This window comes from Carya illinoinensis, chromosome 4, assembly GCF_018687715.1.
Source record: "Carya illinoinensis cultivar Pawnee chromosome 4, C.illinoinensisPawnee_v1, whole genome shotgun sequence".
NCBI lineage: Eukaryota > Viridiplantae > Streptophyta > Magnoliopsida > Fagales > Juglandaceae > Carya > Carya illinoinensis.
In genome coordinates, this window is record NC_056755.1 from 23,751,380 (window position 1) to 23,773,684 (window position 22,305).

Sequence of the window (22,305 nt, forward strand, 5' to 3'; positions counted from 1 at the left end):
GTAATATTTTAGCTGGGCTTCTTTTACCTTTTCTAGACCTATCATCCATAGACTCTTTTTGCTTCCATTTTGACGCTCCGCATACCACGCATGTTTCCAGATTCTCATTGTCCTTCCAAAATAACATACAACCATTGGGACATACTAAGATCTTCTCGTATCCAAGACCTAACTCATTCATGTACTTCTTCGCCTCGTACGTATTTTTAGGAAATGATGCTCCTGGTGGGAGCAACTCATTCACAAATTCAAGTAGTTCTGTGAATATGCTATTACTCAATCCACCCAAACACTTCATATTCCAGAGACGTACAATAGCACTAAACTTAGTATGTTTTGTGCACCCTTCATATAATGGTTCATCAGCATCTTTCAACATATTGTAAAATTTATTAACTCTTTCGCTAGAACCTTGTCGATTTTCATTTTGCACTCCAGCCTCTCCAGCATCCACACCTATTTCAGGCCCACCCTCCACTATTTCAGGATCAAACATGGGGAAAACATCATGTAACATGGTTGTCATCCCACCAGAGCCTTCATTTATTTGCTCATTATTATTTTGGGCATCAGTAGCATGGTAAGATGCCTCCCCTATTCTCTCCCCATGAGCATGCCAAATGGTGTAACCTTGAGAAATTCCATAGCTAATCAAATGATCATATACCATGTGGGGCATGAACATCTTACGTAATCCACATTTTCTACATGGGCAACAAATCGGCGAATCTGTATCACAATGCTCGCATGCAAACTTCAAAAAGTCATTGACACCATCGACATACTCTTGTGTATGTCGAGGTTTTTTCATCCAACTTCTATCCATAGCTTAACTATATAATAAATATGAAAACAAAATAGAATCAAAATGCAAGATCATCAATAATTTTAAACTTCGATTATAAATAGAATAAATTATAATACATGTTGAGATACGGATTGGGAGATGGTTTAATTAAACGATGGTGATGGTTTAAAGGCCTATAATAATTTCCTTCTAGAAGTAAGGTGTACTACATGGAGCCGACAACAAACAAATTAACAAGCACCAAAAGTTAACAATTTGAGAGACAAAGATTTCTCCCTCAACATGTATTAATATTCTACTGTATTAAGACAAGAATATTATAAACATAATTTCTTTGGATTTTTCAGTTGCTTTCTTTGGATTTGGAGTCTCTAATTAATCAAGGCATGGTGGGCTTATCACATAAGCAGAAATTAGTAGAGGAAGCTCTTATTCACTCATATGAAATTGCACTTGGTGGTGGGCGTTTTATATCTATGGTATTGCAAATGATGTTAAATCTATAAATCTCATTAAAATGACAAACTTTCATCTTTACAATTCCAACATGAGCAAATGTTATTCATGTTGAAATTCGAAGTAAGATGCTTTCTCTCCTCTACTCCCCAAACCCTCACATAAATAACCTTATAAGATGGTTAATCTTATGGTTGGCACTAGAGCAGTGTCTGTATACCAAACTCTGTTATTACCATTAGCAATGAAATAAGTCCCATTTTAAAAAGTGCCTTGTGGAACCCCCCATCTCCATAAATCAGACATTTTTTACAACTACACAACAAAGACAACAACTCATGTCCGAAAGAAAGCAGATTCATGAAACAAATACGAAAATCTAAAACTTAGAATATAGACATTATTGCTTTGTGCCCAATTGTGCTACGTCCTTGATCTAATCGCTAAAGCTAAAAAAAAGCCATTAAGGATTAAACCATTAGCATTAACACAAGAAGACAGGCCGCCCCGACAACCATTTGCTCTTACTCATTCTATTCCTCTGTTTTCATGGAAACCAAACAAAAGAAAATCTACCAATCATACTTAAATAACTATATCAGTGATAATAGTTTGTAGCTAGGGAACTTGTAAATAAAATGGGAAACCATCAACTGTGTTGAGAAACCATCAACTTCTAAATAAAAACGCAATAAATTTGGTACTGACCTGTACGTATATGGCGCCCTCTACTACAGCCTCTGTATTACCGTGTACCGTGGCTTTCGATATGCACAATATGGAGTGCTCTGTTTTGAACCTACAAAACAGAGCCTGTCTTCTATCAATCGATGGACACTGTGACAGAGAAATTGCACTTGGTTTGAGCGGGTTTCCATGTGGGGACGTTGTTCTGTGGAGGATAAGATGTGATCAGGCCGGGCGATGTGAAGGGACGCTCTGTTGAGCCGTTGCTCTGTCGGAACGTAATGCACGAGAGAAGTGTACGTGTGGCGGCAACCCTAGCCATGTTAATTATGGGGAAGATCAAACGGCAAGATATTCCAGCGCTGGTGGTGGAAAAAAATAATAATCAACATGCAATAAATTAAATACCCGACATGGCTATAAATAATTATTGAGAAAATACTTTGATCATTGGAATGTGACGTTTATGGGTGCAGATCCTTGAAGATTTAAGTATGCGTGAGATAATTAACTATGGAATGTTAAATCTATTTAAGAATCTCTTTATTTTCTATAAGTAGAGCTTAGTTGACTTTATTATAAGGATTTATTTCCTGTCATTAGTTATTGGCTTAATTTAGTTTTAGACAAATAAATGGTTCTAGTAAATTTGAGTGAATTATATTTCATATATTAAGGTTTAGTGGTCAAGTTGTTTCAAGAAAGATTTCAATCGAACTACATTTTATTATTTAAAACTAGGAGTTAAGAGTTTCTTTAAGGTCTAGTGATCAAGTTCTATATATTTGTTGTCGAAGATCTTAAGCAATTTCTTAATCATTTGATTTTCAAGCATTAGCCTTGTACAAGCATTTTCATAAGTGATATAGTATTAGTATAGTGATTTATATAATAATTTATATATAGACTTAAATTATATTACTAATAGAATTAGAGTACGTATTAGTATAAGACCGTAAAGTATAAATTGTAATTAATATACATTATATACTAATGTATATTAGTATTACTAATGTACTAATATAGTCATTAAAATGAATATATTGAGAATTTATTAATTAAGGGATAAAATGTTATTAATATATATATTATATTTGCTGTCGAAGATCTTAAGAAATTTCTTGATCATTCGATCTACAAGTGTTAGCCTTGTACTCTGGCTAGGCTGCCACAATTTGATTGGCATTATAGTATCGTGTTGAAAAGTTTGTGTTGGTAGTATGTTTATATCATTAATAGTTTAGTATTACTATATCACTATAATTAATAGTATCATAGTTGTTGAGGGAAAAATGAGCGTGTTGGCATATTCTTGTGAAAACCTGTGTAAAATAGTGTTGTAACAAGTGTTGTTGCGGAAGGCTTGAAGTGGGCTGGAAGTGTGCTCATTATTGGTCAAAAGAAGCGACTTCGCTCGACCCTCGCTCGACAGAGCGCTCGAGCGAACTCAGGCAGATTCAACCGCTCGACCATTGCTCGACATACGGCTCGAGCGAACTCTGGCAGATTCAACCGCTCGACCATCGCTCGACATACGGCTCGAGCGAACTCAGGCAGATTCAACCGCTCGACCCTCGCTCGACACTGAGCTCAAGCGAACCCAGGCAGAGTGTGTCGCTCGACCCTCGCTCGACACTGAGCTCGAGCGAACTCAGGCAGAGTCGACCGCTCGATACTCGCTCGACATGGCGCTCGAGCGAACTCAGGCAGATTTCGGCGCTCGACCTTCGCTCGACACTTCGCTCGAGCCAATGTTCCAGATCACTTACAATGTAGGGTTTTGAACGCCTCATTTGATGGGAACTATAAATAGAACATGTTAGCTTCTGTTCTATGTGTAGAGAATCAGAGCAAAAACCCTAAGGGCCTCCAAGAACATCTTAGAGCAATCTCTCCCCCATTTGATTGATTCTTTCTTGCAAAAACATTTCTCCACCACAACATACACAAAAATCAGCTTTTACTTGAGTCCATTGAAGTGGACATTTTTGTTGGCCGGAAGAGTCCGGAGCTGCCGTTGATGCAGAGATCGAGAGGTTCTCGTGGGAAGCTATAGGAAGGTCGGAGTTCCGACACTACATGCGTGTAGAGATCGAGTGGGTCACTCGTGGTGTTGCAAGCCAAGTTTAGCTACTACAAAGGTTTTGTGAGTGTTCTAAATTGGTTGTAACAAACTAAAGTTTCTATAGTGGATTTGAGGTGGTGTCTTACACCCGGAGTGGTTTTAGATTTTGAAGAGGTTCTTCAAATGAGTTTCCACTCCGTGAACAAAATCATGTGTTGATTATTTGTGTTATTTGTTTCATTTATTATCTGCTTGTTTGATTAATTTTCAAAAGGCCATAAAAATTAGACTACACCTATTCACCCCCCCTCTAGGTGTAGTGTTGTGTAGAACCACTGCTTTTTCAATAGTGATATAGTATTAGCACTACAAAGAATATGGCTTTTTGCATCGATTTTTTATATGTGGCAAAGAATTGGATGCAAATGTGTAGTAATTGCTTCGAGTTCCGGATGGATGCACATTAACAGCATGAGTTTTATAAAACCATGTGAGATGTTTTTGCTCGACCCTCGCTCAACAGGGCGCTCGAGCGAACTCAGACAGAGTTGAACGCTCGACCCTCGCTCGACATGGCACTCGAGCGAACTCAGACAGAGTTGAACGCTCGACACTCGCTCAACACTGCGCTCGAGCGAAATCAGACAGAGTTGAACGCTCGACACTCGCTCGACACTGCGCTCGAGCTAACTTAGGCAGATTGGAATGCTCGACTTTCGCTCGACACTCGCTCGACACTGAGCTCGAGCGAACTCAAGCAGAATGTCTAATATAAGCATAAAGTATATTACTTATAATGGTATTAGATTGTTAGTATAAGGCCATACAGTATAAATTGTAATTAATATACATTATATACTAATTAATATACATTAGTAACTAATATAATTATCAAGAAGAATATATTGAAAATTTATTAAACGATAAAATGTTATCAATATATATGTTATATTTAAAGCATATGATTAAATAAATATTCATGTTTAAGATTATAATAAATTAATAATTGTCTTATATATATTTTTTATATTAACATAAAATTATAATAACATTATCTTTTATATAACATAATTATATATATTATATAATATAATTTATAAAAAATATTATATTAACATCTCAATTATACATAAGATTGGAATATTTAGATCAAAGAGTAATAAGCAAGCATAATATTATAAGTTGGCGCCTTCAGCCCACCTCAAATATTCGTACATACCCACACATATAATTTCCCTCAAAATATGGTCAAAACAAAAACTAAGTTGGCGCCCTAAACGTTCCTTAAATTTTCATAAAATTTAAATTTCCCTCCCACGGCTTACACACTGCAGACGTTCCGCTTTCCAGCTTATAAGTACATCTTATTCCTTCTTTTTGCTTCTAGGGCTTCAGAGTATCAACCAACAATTTTACCATCACCACACACACGCCGTCAACCAAGGAGATGCAGCCCAATGTAGCCGAGTCCTCTCCTGCACAACGGAAGTCCCTCCAACCAACGCCACCACCTTCCGCACTTGGAAAGATGCATCGGAAGCCACAGAGATGCCAATTCAAGAACCAGCAACCACCTGCATATAAGTACCGAACCAGCCTCTGTTTTAAGCAAGAAGAACAGAGCATTATTCTCCAAACCGAGGGCCATGTCTTGCTGCAGTTGGGCCATGTGTTTCTGCATATAAGCATAAAAAATCTTCTTTGTTATTCTCATGGCATTGTTTCTGTGTATGCTTTCTCTATTTCAAAAGCTATGGAACATTTTAAAAAATTTAACCGTTTTAACTTACAGAGAGCAATGAGTATTACTCCATCCATGGCACATCAAGTGATACAGGTACCAGGTTGCCATATTTCTATTAGTCTATGCATCTTGATCTAGTTCTAGATAGCGAGTTCATTTCCATCAACACTTTTTTTTTTTTTAAAGATTTTTTTTTTTTTGTTTTTTTTTTCCGTTTGGACCTAGATTCACTGCTAACAAATGTCTCCGTAGTGACTTTTCAGGTTCTTAGATCTGGGATATATTACGAATATGTGGTGGCTCCATATAAGGCTGGTGCACGGTTGGCATATCTGTGCAGACTTGAAGCTGAAAAGGGTGGTATCATTTCTGTGATTACCAAATATAGTGATCTAATAGCATATGGTTTCCAAGCTGTAAGAACTACCCATAAATTTTTTGACATTATGCAGATGGAGGTCTACTGCGCGCTTCCTGAAAACATTAGTGAATATGGTGTTTTAAGCAATGTGCACAGATTGGTAAGGGTTTGAAGAAGTAGTTTACACAGAAGCCAAGATGTAGAACGAAGAGGGGCTTATTACCGAGCTTTACATTCCTAGGAAATGCATATTTACAAACAGGTTGATTACTTCAAAGGACCATGCTTCCGTTTAGATCAACGTCGGGCATTTGGATGAGAATGGCGTGTACAACGGCCATTTCTCCACCTTTGTTCTCTGTGGATTTGTTCGAGCTCAGGGAGATGTTGACAGTGGGCTTGATCGCCTTTGGCAGAAAAAGAAAGTTGAAGTTCGTCAACAGTAGAGTAATGGAGAGAGAATCTAGTTCATTATCGTGTTTGAAATACTGTTCTTAGGTCGATGCAATGTGGTCTAAGGATTTTGACTCCTTTCATTAGTTTTATGAATATTGAAATTACTTTATGATCTTTCACGTGTGGCTGTTTGAATTGTGGATATGGCATAAAATCTAATATACCTTTTACAAAAAAAAAAAAAAAAAAAGCAATTTGCACATTGTACTAATTTTTAAATACTGTTAATTAATGCAATGCGGCTGTAACGTATTCGTAATGGCGTTTATATTGATGTCGTTAATTTAAAAAATATGTCGGCAATGAATTAGTGGCAGCGTTTAAAAACTTTATGGTGGCGTTTAGATAAACGCCGTTAATAAATTCAATATGCTGTCAATGTACTATTAGTGACATTTAAATAAATGCCACTAATTTATATGATGCGTTGGCAACGTAATGGGGCGGCGTTTAAATAAATGCCATTAATAAATTCGCCAAATTACTAGTAGCGGCATTTATCGTAACGCTGCTATTTTAAAAAAGTGGTGGCGATCATATAAACGCCGTTAACAAATTTAATGTGCCACTGCCAATGTACTATTAGTGGCATTTAAATAAATGCCAGTAATTTATATGACGCGTTGGCAACGTAATGGGGCGGCGTTTAAATAAATGTCGTTAATAAATTCGCCAAATTACTAGTAGCGGCATTTATCGTAACGCTACTATTTTAAAAAGTGGTGGCGGTCATATAAACGCCGTTAACAAATTCAATGTTCCGCCGCTAATGTACTATTAGTGGCATTTAAATAAATGCCGCCAAAGTTGCATGCTGCGTCGGTAATGTAGTAGCAGCGGCGTTTAAGGTAACGCCGCTAGTATATGCAAGGGATGGCAACGATAAATTGGCGGCGTTTCCAGAAACGCTGTTAATGTGGGTATTGTGGTGGCATTTCAAAAAATGACGCTAAATTGATACAAACGCCACTAATGGGATTTACAAATACTGGCGTTTGCGCAAACGCCGGAACAATGAAAATAGCGACCCTCCAGTACCGGCAGACGGTTATGCCGTTAGAAAAACGCCGCGAATTAAGTAGCGGCGTTTTTTGGGATAGTTGCCGGCGTATAACCAACGCCGCCAATTTAGCCTTTTTTTGTAGTGGTGATAAAGTAGTTACACACTAGTTTTAATTTATTTAATTATTCTCCATATAATGTGAGATGTGTGTTTCTTGCCTTAGCTCACATAAATCGCTATAAATAATTATTTGCAATCATATGACTAGAACTTTTATTAATAACTGCCAGGTTGGAGTTTGAGAGAGCCATGTACAGAAATGCGATAATGAATTCCCCCCACATGAAGCAATTGTGATGAAGTTGTTCTATACAACCTACAATGTCCAGGTGCACTTGGTCTAGATATCATTTTTAAATATAAAAGAGCAGGACATTGCGAAATCATCTAAATGAATGTCGTGACAGTTTCATCTAATGTTTAGAAGAAACAATGTGTTCTATACATTTAGTAGTATGTAAGTTGTAAATTCTTGGTTCCAATTGGTCCACCCCATGTATAGCCCATAACTACACTTAATGTGAATGACAACTGAGTTTAGATGAATGAATGTGTTTGCTTTATTATATTCATCGGTGCATATAAGGGAAGTTAAACAAACTTTCTAATATGTTTACTATCTTCTAAGCACTACACATTTTATTAAGTATATGTGTAGTCGTTGTAATGTAGGTGAAAAAGTATTGCAAAATCTTTTATCAGTCTATATATGGTTGATATTTTTCAATAATTAAGTGCATTTTAAGGTATTAAAATAAAATTTTCAAATTATCTCCATCAGGTTCCTTGGGCATATAAACAATTATGTATTTTTAATAATGTCACTAAATTACATATTTAAATAATTTAGTGAGTTAAATAAAATAATTTAGTTGACTATGACAATGTGACTTTGAGAAATATACCCACGCCTATGAAGCGGATGTAAAAAAAAAAAAAAAATTATTGTACAGGTAATTGCAGCGTTTTTTCATCGCTGCAATTACCCTACCACAATGATAGTCCTATTGCAGCATATTAGTTTTCCGTTGCAACAATTATTAAGCAACGAGAAAGGCAACTGAAGGGAAAGTGGATTAAATGTATTTGCAGCGCTACTTAACTTTTTGCAACGATTTTGTGATGTTGCAATAAATACTTCAAGCAACGATGTAAGCAATTGTTGCTTTTGATATGGGATATTTGCAGCGCTGGACAACTTTTTGCAGCGATAATAACGTAGTGTTGCTAAATAGTCTAAAAGCAGCGAAATTAGGATTTGTTGCTTTTATTTTTCAGCATTTGTAGCGATTTACTACTTTTTTGCAGCGATATTTTGGTGTTGTGAATTCATATTAAAGCAGCGAAAATAGGATTTGTTGCTTTTGTTGCTTATCATTTGCAGCGCTACGTTATAAATTGCAGCGACTTAGAAACGTTGTAAAAGGTAATTAAAGCAACGATGACATAAAAACGCTGCTGTATTTATCATTATTTGCAGCGTAATTTTTTCTAAAAGCAAGGATTAAATTCGCTGTAATTAAGTTTTTGCAGCGCTAAGATATACATCTACACATGCTTTTTACAGCGCTATATCTTGTTAAATACAGCGATGAAAAAATGCTGCAAAAGAAATTAATTGCAGCGTTTTTACTGTTCCCTTGTAAATGATCAAAAATAACACTTTTATATCGGCGAACATGCAAGGGATATGGAGATGCTGCAATTGAGGTATTGCAGCATTTTCTAGCACGATTTGCAAAGATTTTAGGCGCTGTAAAAAGCCTAAATCCTTGTAGTGAGGGTTGTACAAATAAACCGCTAGCCTTACCCGTTAGAAATTTCAATCCAACCCGATACAAATTACCAAATCCGGAATAAGATGGAACCGTAGTGAAAATTTTCGTTTTATTTATGCTTTTCTTTTGAACGGGTCGAGAATTACCCGATAACCGAAAGCAATCTGAAATCGTGCCCTTTTTTTGTACCATTTTGTTGAATACTGAAGTTGTAGAAGTAGTCTTTAGACCCAAGATGCAAATTCTAAAGCAACTCGATCAACTGGACAGATATTTTGCTTGAAGATGTTGGGGGAGGAACCAGAGTCAAAAAGGCCGGAATCGGCAGCGGAAGAATCAATGGTGGTGGAGCCTTCTATAGAAGTTGCCCGTGGGAGTGCAAAAGTTGAAAGTTGTTCAGGTCTTGTTTGATTTTAGAGATGAAATAAGATAAATTGAAATTAAAGTTAAAAATAGTTGGATAAAATATTATTAGAATATATTATTTTAATGTTATTTTTATATTAAAATTTTAAAAAATTAAGTTGTTTATTTTATTTTTATATTAGAATTTAAAAAAATTAAATTATTTATTTTATTTTATATAAAAATATAAAAATATTATAATAATTAATACGAGAGAAAGACGTGAGTTTTCTAAAAATAAACAAGTTAAACTCTGGTAAGGCTTGAAGGGATCATTTTCGAGAAGTACCTTTAACCAGCTGGCGGGAGCAGGAGGAGAAATAAGCGAGTCCGGCCGACTCGTCATGATTCAGTTCGCCTCCATAAATCTGGATTGAGGGGGCGTTTGTATTCCTTTTCTGGCTTAAAAGGAGCTTAATTCAAAATTAAAGAAAGCAAAGTAAACCTTCTTTAAATAGTAATTTATTTTATTTTTATGTTTTCCTTCTCTATATCTTCTTCTTTGCTTTTTATGGTCTTTTCAGTTTTCACGGTCTCTCTTTCATGGTTTTGCGTTTATCAATGGGCAGTTAGTTGTATTTATTGCCATTTCTTAAAATCTGTAGGAACTTCGGTGTAGGAGGGACAGTTCATGCATATCTTAATTTGGGAAAAGCAAACGGATCGGAAATTAAGGTTTTAAGTAATGTTAGGATAATCAGATAATTGGATAAGATTAATGTGGAAAATCGGAAGTTGACTTGCTTCGGGTGGAAATACCATTTCCGGGTCGGGCCTAAATGAACACTCCTGATTCACAAACTTTATGACTAATGGATCCACATGATTAACTTCCGACTTGAACACGTTCACGATCAATACCATAATTATTAAGAGCTTTTGGAGAGTAGACTTTTCTATAACTGCGTCAATTGTCAAGCCTGCCGACACTCAAATTAATTAGGATTCCCTACGTAACGAATCACCGACAACGTAATTTCAATTTATATGCTTCACTTAATTTGTTGCAAAACCAACGATTTATACAAAACGATTACTCTTTCAACGTTGGCGCGTACTGCCATGTGTACGCACACGATATTAATGGTTCAATATTCATTATATAACTTTCAATGATTAACTATTACACCAGTACTGAATAGCTATAGTTATCCATTTAACTTTTGTAATAATTAATTATGGTGTCTTGTCGGGACGCCTGGGGACATCGGAGGTTCTCCATCGTCGCCCTTACAAGTACTCCTAGTAAGCATATCTACAGCCACCGACTGGACAAGTGTAAAATATTCTTAAAAATAAATGCTCGAGACCCATTAGTATGATCAAAGCATTTCTCATTACTATTTAAAAAAAGAAAAAAAAAAAAAAAGCATTTCTCATTACTGATTAGTCTATGATTATCAACTCAAAATTTAAGCATTTTAGGAAATCATGTATGTCGGTTTCAGGACCTCGTGATTAATCTGGATCTGTAAAGTAGTGAGTTCATTGACGTCTCCCGATAATTCTACAGAATCACAGTCGCATGTCATCAATAATACATGAGTTGAATTAAAATTCCAAATCATACAATATGAAATTAAACTTGAATACAAACACATTAATATCATCGCAACTATACGCAATACCTTAGAACAATTAAATAGATATGAACATTAATTCATGTAGGTTTCTTGTCTTCTATTTTATTTTTGGCACTCTAAAAGGACATAATTTAACCTACTTCGAAGACACACATAGCAATCAAAATATCCTTTCATTTCAAATCACTACAGGCCGGAGATGAACGTTACTCCAGTGGCAGGCAGCCATGATGTACCACCAATCAAGTTAGCGACTGTAAACTCAACAGCTTTTTCCGCTCCAATAGCATGAAATCCAGGCCACTGTACTCTCTTGGAAAGTCTTGCCCCTGGCCCTACGTTGGAGTATTCTGCAAAATAAAGTGTCTTGAGATAGGAGCTCGAAGCTCCAGGCCACTCGATCCAACCTCTGGATGCGATACAATCATCAATGGTAGATTCCATTATCACTGATCTAGAGTACTGCTTCCAGGGCCTTCCTAGATACGAATTGTAGGAATATTTAACCGGAGAAAAATCCGAGCTCGCCCTGATATTACACTTGTGAATGGAGAAGCCAGTGTCTTGTCCAGGGTCGTCCCTTCCATTGGCGAGGATCACATTATAACCGCTGTGTGGTCTGCGTAGTACCAAATTGCAGCTTTGAAAAACAGCTGCAGCATTTCCAAAGATGAAGTCTACGGTGCCGTATATATCACATTCCCTGTAGAATTGACGGAGGGCAAGCGCGTAGAGGCTGTCTTGGTAGCCTGAAATAGTACACCTGAAGAGAACTGAATGATCCGAAGCAATACTCAGAGCCACGGCTTGTTGTCCTTGAGGACCTGCTGTATTTTGGAAACCAATGTCACGAGCAATGAATCCATCACCTGTGATTGCTGTGGGGCCAGATTGTCAACAAGTCAGCATCATTAGCGCATATAATGCTCTCGAAGCTACGTGAATCATCAGGAACATATTCCTTTGTTTTGGGATTTAAGATATTTAAGCGAGACTGAGCTATATTTAGAGTAATATTATCTATAGTTATAAAGTATACAAATGTTATATAATTATTTTAATTAAAAAGTATAATTTATTATTTAAAAAATATTCTTTTTACATGAGTCAGGTAATTATTTATATTTTTTAGAGAAATTATACAGTACTTACATAAATCAATAAAATATTTCTAAAATTTAATAAAATATATTAACTAGTATTTATAATTCATTTTCTTATTATTCACAAATTATTTTATCTCACTATCAAAATAAAACCTTAATATTATTTGAAATATTTATACTAACAATAATAAAATTTACATAGTTCATTTGATATATCTATCACACTTAAAATCTGCTTAAACTTTGAGCGGGTGTTTTACTTGTTAATAAAGTCTCTTACTGTATTCAGAGAGAAAAGTCTTCTACTGAATTTGTAGGATATCTAATTAAACGACTAACTTATCAGTTTTTATTTCCCAACTTTTGAGAGTGAGTGTTTTTTTTTTTTTTTAAGATATTTGAGAGTGAGTGTTGAGGATTAACGTAGAACAATGGCAGTTTAATTTTCCTATTATAGTAAAAAAAAAATTGCTACTGGAGCCATTCAAACTGTAGCATCGTACAAAATACTTTGTTGTGTTGCGTAATTTCAATCACGTGTTGTGTGACTTTTACTTCAAAAGTGTTTTTCCTTTTGTTTATTTTCATTTTTTCTATTTTTGAACTCCTCTCCTTTTAAATTATGACGCATATATAACTACATGGATAGACGCAATGAAACAAGCTAGCAAGCTAGAGAGAGAGAGAGAGAGAGCTGACTGAAAGTAGCAGTGCCCGGCAAGGAAGTGTGTTTGGCGACACTATCGTCACCAACTACAACGGTGGAATATCTGCCATCTCCTATCAATGTAATGCCATCTTTGTTGGTGCGAATCTTCTCCCTGTAAACTCCTGACTTCACATAGATCACGAACCGTTTCCCAGAAGCAGCCTCGATGGCTTTCGAGATAGTTTCGTAGTTACCTGATCCATCTTTTGCAACTACTGCGTCCGCCTTTATGATGGTTGCCTGAAGTAGCTTTCTATCTCGTGCATAGACCCACTTGGGAAAAGTAGCTTGATCTTGACCAAGAGGGCGAGTTGTGTTGTTCCTTGAATTCCCTGTGATCCTGTTGACAAGAGCTAAGGGATTACTCACCAATTGAGATAGATAATCCATCTTCTTTGATAGCTGAACCATGAACTCTTCGGAGACCCTGAGGCTGTCGGCTGTGTCTTTACAAGCTTGTTGGAAAGTCAAGGCAGCACTTAGCCATGTTTGAATGTCACGCTTGTTTTTCTTTGGAGATTGCTTGAGAGCTAACAGGGACTGGTCCAGCCGCCTGAGAGACATTTTCGTTAGCTCTTGACAATAGCCTGCAAGTACAGTATAAACCGTGGCTTACTTTTTGGGAAAAAAACGACACACCAAAAGGGACATGGACAAATGTGGAGTACTGTTGTTTCCACAGCTGTTTTTAAGCAGCTCATGTATGGGAGAAGATTTTCTATTAACAACATAATATATAACCTGGGACAGAATCAGCGGTTTTGGCATCTTGGGCTCCAAATTGGGAGCTGAATTTGGCGAAGTCGGAATGAGTCCGCTTCGCTTCAGATATGGCATGGCCAACAAGAGTGGAAACAAAGTCAATAGGCTGATTTCCCGAGTCCACCCCGACCAAGATTTCAACACATAGGCTAGGATATCTGGTGAAGGCGCATTCCTCATGGACATGCTTTTGATAACCATCCATGGCAGGGAATGAGAAGATGGCCGAGGCCCCTACTAGTGCAGATCCCAATAACCAAAGGACTAGACACCCTTGGGCTCCCCTTCCCATGTTAAAGAATCCACTCGATCAGCAAACAACTAATTTAATGAGAGAAAGTTTAACTGACTTCGATCCTTAAGGAAATAGCACACCTAGAAAGAGAGGTTGCTACTCGACATAATTTATAGTCTGGGAAGCTATGCGTGGGGCAACAGAAACGCTAATGTCCATATAAATATTTTGAATAACATTAAACGTTGGAAAAATAAATCATTCACTTGATAAGATTTACGGTTAGTTAATTTATTAGTAGATTTTATTCAGCCACGACAAAACATGGTGCATGAATCGTGTGTCGTGTGCAAAAATGTCTTGGTCAAGTCTTGTACATGTCTAAAGCCTTCCAGGTGGACCTTGTTATCCACTTGGGCCGTCACTGCATGTGATTTGTTGGTGACTCCATTGCTGTCCATATATATGTTGTACCTATCTCAAATACGGAACATTTTTAGTATGTGGTACCACTTACGGAGACGTTTAATTAGAGAGCAGTGCTACGGATTAGCCGAGGAGGAATTCTATGCAATATTCTACACCATATATTTTATATATTTTAATATTATTTTTTATTCTATTTTATTTTTATTAAACTAATTAAATTATTCTATTTATCATTCATATATTATATATTTATTATAAAAAATAAAAAAATAATTAAAATAAATATAATGTGTGAAGTATAAAGATGCTAAATAAAATTTTCTTTAGTCGAAATTTTAACACACCGGCCAGTGTGTAAGTGACGTGTTTTTTCTTAAAAAAAAAACAAAAATAGGAATCATGAGGCATCATTTGTTTTTACAGTTGAGACATAATTGAGACACAAAACTCCTCTAATTTGAAAGTACAGACAGAAGTTTTATCAAAACAAAAGATCATCTTACGATTTGAATCTCATCTTTAAAGATTTTCAACCTATTCCAACACTGTATATCGATTTTACTTAACAACTACTGACACACTTAGCGTCTTGTTTTCTCTCCCCTGATAAGCCTATGTATTACATTTCTTTGCCCTAATTTTTTTTTTTTTTTTCCCCTTCCGTAGAGCCCCATTTCTCCATCGTTCCCCAATGCCGACACTTGCAAAACCTAGGGCTGCCCAAACCTGCATCGCATGCTCAGACAACGTAGTGCGAATCTCCCTATTGCAGTGTGCCAAAGTTGCCCAAAAACCCTAGAGAAAGACTTTGAAGTCGTCTTCGCCCCTCTTGAATTTTTGTACCTTCACATGGCTCCAAACAGTCCAGATTCTTGTAGCCTTTGCTACATGATTAATAGGGGTGTAAAAAAAATTTGGCAAATCAGAAAACTGGCCCGGACCGGATCGGTTGTGCCGATTTTAGACTGGTTCAGTCCAGAATCGGTTTCCATAAATGAAAAACCGGCCCGAATCAGTCCGGTTTCGATTTTGGTTAGTTTTGGACCGGACCGAACCGGACTGGACCGATACTGTTTATATATTAAGATTATATATAATATGTTTTATATTATATATAATTTTTAATTACATAAAAAATAATCACATATATATATACTAATACTAATATTCTAATATAGACTATAGTTATACTCATACTAATATAGCTATATTATATCATCAAAACTAATACTAATATATAGCTATACTAATAGTCTAATATTAATACTATTATATTGTCTAATATATTATATAATTATAACTAATACTAATATATATATACTAATACTAATAGTCTAATAGACTAATATAGGATTATAGCAGATTTTTTTTTACACTAGATTTCTTATTTTAGTTTTTGTTTTATAGAAGTTTTTTATATAGCAGGATTTTGTTTATATAGCAGATTTTCTTTTATAAAACAGATTTTTGCTAGCAGAATGTTTTTACATAACAGATATTTTTTGTAAAGCAGATTTTTGTAAATGGTAATAGATTTTTAATAAAACAGAATTTTTTAAATCAGTTTTTTGTTTAAACAGAATTTTTATGACAAATTTGTATTTTATTAAAACTGAAAAATTGGACCTAACCGAACTGGAAACCAGTGAAACTGGAAAACCGGTTTAGGAGGAAAATTGATGCTTAATTGGTTTTAAAAAATACAAAACCGGTACCTACCAGTTCGATCCTAGATTTTGTCTAAAACCGGACTGAACCGGACCGGTTACACCCCTAAAAGTCAATGGATTCGGCTTTACCCGCAAAGCGACGTCGGGGCCCTTGAGACTCACAGAGTCTTCTATGTGTAGCAGGTATCTTTTCTAACCAAACAAGTCTATAAATTGAAGATGCCTGAGCTGAGCATACCCACCAGAACCAATCTCACCTCACGGCGCACCATTGTCGTTTTTTGCCATAAACAACATATCACCCATAGGTCAGCCATGATGGCTCTTAAGACTTGGACCTACCAGGTAAGCAGGCCATTCTTTACCATTTCGATTTGCAAAAATTCACTATGGGTATTTCCATGATTTCTTTAGCAAAACTATGCCATTATTCGACGAGACATTTTTTTTTAATTTCTTCATGCGTATGTGATGGTTTGCGATAATTCCTTAGCAATATGTAACACTTGTCCTTGTGTTGAGTCATTTAGAAAATAATTTTAAGAAAATAAACGGAAATTATGGTTCATTTTGAAATTTTCTTTCATTTCGTACTAGGATACAAAAGGTTCAATGTTTATAAATAAAACTTATTTTCTTAATTAAAAAGTTCTAGCAGAAAACATTATATTTCATAATTAAAGTTTCTAGTACAAAACAGCATGCCTAGGCTTTCGTGCTCTTCCTCTTGGGTTGTACTTGTCCTAACCCTTCATGCTCATCTTGTCCCTGGGAGGGCACATATTAAAACTAAAATGAGTTGATGACTCATAAGCAGTACTTCATACAGTTAAAATATAATAACATAGGTTTTCAATCATGCATTCATCACTCCATACATATCATATATAGGCATTCAATTCGTTTTAAAATGTTGCAAGGTGGGGTTTTTCTTTGAAGAGGGTTTTCTTTCGTAAGACATTCCCCCACGCCTCGTTGCCTTCATTTCTTAAAGCATCTTTTCATGCATATATCTTTTCATACATACCTACATTCTTTCTTAACATGCCTATATTCCTTTCGTGCTGAGGTTAGCAGTCGTTTGGACTTGATTCAGCCCATGGCCACGGGTTGGGAATCCATTCCATAAGGTGCAGCACTGAGTGTACTACCAGCACTACTTACCCAACATTGCAATTTGCCCAGTCCAGTCCTTTGGTACCCTTTCCTCTCATTTATGTGGCCGTTACGTATTTTCTTACATTAAACATTCATTCATTTCTGTCATTTCTTTCAGTTTTCCTTTCATTCATTTTCAATTCTTTACAGTCCATTCAGTCCTTTAAAATTCTTTCATTCATTTCTTTCAGTTCATTCATAAAAGTCATTTAAAAAGCATGGGCTTCAATGTCATCTTTCATGGTTTATCATTTTAGTTTATGCATCATTTAAAGCATCATCTTTCATGGGGGTATTTTAAAATAGTTTCTTTGTGTCGTTTAAAGCATAGGGCCGAGGCCTCTCATTTCATTTCATGAAAATACATACAATATGTATCACGTATAACATCTATCCACATGCATACACTTACATACTTTGGGTGCGTGAAAAGGGACTACCAAGGAGTGCTGTTACATACTTATACTTAGCATTCTTTCTTAAAACGTCTCTCATGTCAGTTCGTAAAGCATCGTAAAGAAAAGCGTTTCGTTTTCATTTTCTTATCTTTTAGAAAACTCTTGAAGAGTATGAATACAATACTTACCTGGACTTCTATACTCATTCCATGTAGTCCATTTGTGTGCTTGCTAGATGGCAACCTTCATGCATACACATAACCTCACGTCATTCTCTATCTAATGCACAAGCAACTATCCTAGAAATAGAACTAGGAGCACTCTTCATCCATCCCTGGACTCTTACGTGCCCATTTACTATGCTAAAACCTTCGAAATCTTATTCTTTAAAGTGAACTTTCATGATTCAACTTAGGGTTAAGATACTAAGACCTTCGTCTTATTCTTCTATCAAGTTGCATTTTGATTTAGACAAGGCTAGCTCTTTAAGAAAATTACTATTGAATGAGTAGGAAGAAATTTGCAGCGATGGTTACGACAATTCTAGAATTTACAAAGAGAGAATGAAGGTCTTTCATGACAAACACATTTTGAAAAAAATCTTGTGAACCATCTCAGAAAGTTCTCTTATATAATTCTAGATTGCATTTATTTTTAGGAAAATTGAGATCTAGGTGAACTGGACCTTTCATTGTTAAAATGATTTTCCCTCATGGTGCTGTAGAAATTGAGAACCCTGAGAATGGAAATAATTTTAAAGTGAATGGACAGTGTCTTAAGTCATTTCTTGAGAATTATTTACATGAAGAAGAGTCCATTAATTTAGAGGATCCTATTTATCATGACCATCCATATGATTAATTTTAGTGTAGGTATCTTAGTTTAGGTTGTCTTTAGTTTTACTTTGATTACATTGAGGACAATGAGAGTTTTAGGCTGGGGTGAGTCTTGAGATGATTTGCATTTTTGCATTTTTGTTTTGGTTTTGTTTTCCATTTTTTTTTTTTTTTGTTGCTTTTGTTGCTTTAGCACGAGTATTGAACTTTAAGGTCATTATGCTACTTCTACTTAAGAATTCCATTGTTTTTCATGCTCATTCATATTCCATTTTCAATTTAGCCACACAAGTATTGTGACGCCCCCAAATCCCCACGCACGAATACGGGAAAATCGAGACGTCCAGATGATGACATCACGGGTCATCACCCTATTGACGTGTGCCAAGTGTGTGTATAAGCAACGAATGTGTACGAGAAATACGCAGCAAAAAGCAAAGTCAATAACTAACTATCAGAATTTTTTTTTTTTTTGATCACCAAAGAAACATAGTTTTATTCATCAAAACATCAATTACATCAAAGCATCATGACTAATAACTTGAGAAACAAACTCAGGAAAAGAATGCCACCAAATTACAAGATCATCTATATGCCATGAATGTCTAGCTAAACAATGAGCCACAACATTGGCCATCCGACCCTTATGCTTAATAGAAACTTTAGGAAATCTTTGCAAGAGCCTTCTGATCTCAAAGACCAAGTTCCCCCATATAGACTCCTGATTTGTAGCAAGACTTTGTACCACCTAAAGGGAATCTAGTTCCACCTCGAGCTCAGCAATTCCTAGAGGTAAGCAAATTTGAAGGCCTCTTAACACAGCCAAAAATTCAATCTCCATTGGATCTGTTACTTCATGTTCTGGTTTACTAGCTGTGAAGATCACCTGTCCCTTCTCATCTCTTAGAACCATTCCTACTCCCGAACTGCACTGGTCCTAAAAGATAGCACCATCAGTATTAAGCTTCAAGGCCCCTACCTGTGGAGCTGTCCAATTGCACACAGGCTTTAATCCCTTTCTCTGCTCTGCTATGGCTGATTTCTGTTCTTGCTGAAGTGAAAAAGCTTGATCCATAACTTGCTGAGGAGACAATCTTTGCTGCTCAAAAAGAAGTTTATTCCTTCTGTGCCATAACCCCCATGTGCATAATGCCATTTGTTCCATCTCCTTTTCCTTTCTGCTTAATGCCAATTGAAGCATAATCTGGACAAAATCCAATAATCCTGAAGCATTCTGCAGGAACCTGAGCTGATCCAACAATGCATCTTTAGAGGTCACACAATTAAGCAAAGCATGATTTGTATCTTCTTCTTCCAGTCTGCACCATGGACACATAGCATCTGTCACCACCTTTTTAACTAGCAGATTCTTTAAAGAAGGTAAACCTTCTTTACAAACCCTCCATACAAAAATTTTCACTCGACTAGGAACTTGCGTTTTTCATATTTTCCTCCACATGGTTATCTGATCTTCTCGAAATGATACCTCTCCTTCTTGATTACTCGCAGCATCAGCCAAGAATAGTCTATAAGCACTTCTGACACTAAACTGACCACTCTTCTCATGTTCCCATACCAACTCATCAGGCCTACTAATAGAGGTTAACACCATATGCAACACTTCTTCAGCTTCCCTTGGAGGTAAACATCTTCTAACCTTTTCCACATCCCAACTTCGAGTTCTGTCATCAATTAATTCAGAAACCTTCCAGTTTAATTGGGACTGAGTAGTGGAACCCGAGACAGGCACCAGTTTATGGTTTGGTAACCAAAAGTCAGACCATATATTAATGGCCTTACCATCTCCAACCCTCCACTTACAACCTTTCAGGAGATGATGCTTAGCTTCCCATATACCCCTCCACACAAAAGAAGGATTTGCTCTTAGTTTGGCCTCTTTAAAACTTGTTGAATGAAAATATCTAGCTTTATATAATTGATGTAGTAGCAGACTTTCTTCTTTAAGGATACGCCAACTCTGCTTTGCAAGAAGGGCCAAGTTAAAGGTTCTTAAATCCTTAAAACCCATCCCTCCATGCAACTTGGACTTACACATTTTCCTCCAACTAACAATTGATATTATTTTCCTCTTTTCTCTGCCCCCACCAAAATCTAGCTATCAAACTTTCCAACTTTGAACACAAAGAGGCAGGTAATTTAAAGCAACTCATGGTATAAGTTGGAATTGAGAGGGCTACTGCCTTTATAAGTACTTCTTTACCCCCTTGAGATAACAATTTTTCCTTCCACCCTTGTAATTTAGTCCACACCCTATTTTGCAGCCCAGAAAAAGCTTGATGCTTTCCTCTACCTACCATTGGAGGCAATCCCAAATACTTATCATAATTTTGCTGCTGTTGAACACCCCAGAACTGCATAATCTCAGCTTTAGTAGTAGGGGAGACATTCTTGCTAAAAACCATAGAAGTTTTGTCTTTGTTCACCACTTGTCCTGAAGGTTTTTCATAAACCTCCAATAAATGAAGAATATTTCTATTAGTTTGTGCTATGGCCCTGCAAAATAACACACTGTCATCTGCAAACATAAGGTGATTAATCTTTGGAGCACCTCTGCATACACAGATCCCTTCCACTACATCTTTGACATCAGCTTGCTGAAGAAGGGAAATAAGACCTTCAGTGCAGAGAATAAAAAGGTAAGGGGAGATAGGATCCCCTTGCCTTAACCCTCTTGAAGGATATATTGGGCCTTTAGGTTCTCCATTCACCAAAATAGACAATGAAACTAATTTAACACACAGCATCAGTAAACTAGTCCATTTAGCACCAAAACCCATAGTTTTCATAACTGATTCCAAGAAATCCCATTCTATTCGATCATAGGCCTTACTCATTTAAAGCTTTAGAGACATGTAACCTGTCCTTCCTTTCCTTTTCCTTCGAAGAAAGTGCACTAACTCATAGGCAATTAACACATTATCTGAGATTAATCTTCCAGGAACAAAAGCACATTGAGAACTAGAAATTAACTGAGGCAGAATAGTCTTCATTCTGTTTGCAAGAACCTTTGACACCAACTTATAGATAACATTGCAAAGGCTGATTGGCCTGAAATCAGAGACCAACTCAGCCTTTTCCTTTTTTGGAATCAATGTCACATAAGTGTGGTTTAGCAATGAAGGAAAACATCCAGTATTCAACACCTCTAAAACAGCTCGAGTAACATCTCCACCCATTATAGCCCAATATTTTTGGTGCCATACCATCAGGACCAGGAGCTTTTGTTGGATTCATTTCCTTCAAAGCTACTTCAACCTCATCTACCACAAACTCCATTTCCAGTTGTTGTTTCATGTCTGCTGTAACTCGACCTGTTAGAGCCTCTAGAAACTGCATACTACCTCTTTGTGTTGAGGATGTAAAAAGCTTCTTGAAATAGTTTAGTATAACTTCATCCCTATCTTCATTCACTCTCCAATTACCCATATCATCCTTAATCCCTTTTATCATATTCTTTGCTTTTCTCTGTGAGGCTTTATGATGGAAGAAACTGGTATTTTTATCACCCTCAGTCAGCCATAGAGCCCTTGACCTTTGTCTCCACATAATCTCCTGCCTTTCCAACCAATTTTGAA

The 22,305-nt window shown here is 36.3% G+C and overlaps 1 protein-coding gene and 1 pseudogene across 1 annotated transcript; one reads left to right on the forward strand and one right to left on the reverse strand.

Annotated features, from left to right (window-relative positions):
* The first annotated feature begins 6,318 nt into the window (after positions 1 to 6,318).
* LOC122308117 lies at positions 6,319 to 6,723 on the forward strand (annotated as a pseudogene).
* A 4,626-nt stretch (positions 6,724 to 11,349) lies between these two features.
* Positions 11,350 to 14,407, reverse strand: LOC122306671 (probable pectinesterase/pectinesterase inhibitor 54). The gene is made up of 3 exons (XM_043119130.1): positions 13,963 to 14,407; positions 13,212 to 13,808; positions 11,350 to 12,284 (listed from the first exon to the last, which is right to left on the reverse strand). The coding sequence occupies exons 1-3, from the start codon at positions 14,273 to 14,275 to the stop codon at positions 11,593 to 11,595; spliced, it is 1,602 nt and encodes a 533-aa protein (XP_042975064.1). The 5' UTR covers positions 14,276 to 14,407; the 3' UTR covers positions 11,350 to 11,592.
* Between the last annotated feature and the right edge of the window lie 7,898 nt (positions 14,408 to 22,305).

Bases quoted from the DNA above. Each gene is read 5' to 3' on its own strand.
- LOC122306671 (XM_043119130.1), bottom strand. From the start codon at position 14,275: ATGGGAAGGGGAGCCCAAGGGTGTCTAGTCCTTTGGTTATTGGGATCT. The intron at 13,809-13,962 runs GTTATATATTAT...CTGTACTTGCAG, and splicing joins AACCGCTGATTCTGTCCCAG to GCTATTGTCAAGAGCTAACG. The intron at 12,285-13,211 runs GTCAGCTCTCTC...CTGGCCCCACAG, and splicing joins GCCGGGCACTGCTACTTTCA to CAATCACAGGTGATGGATTC.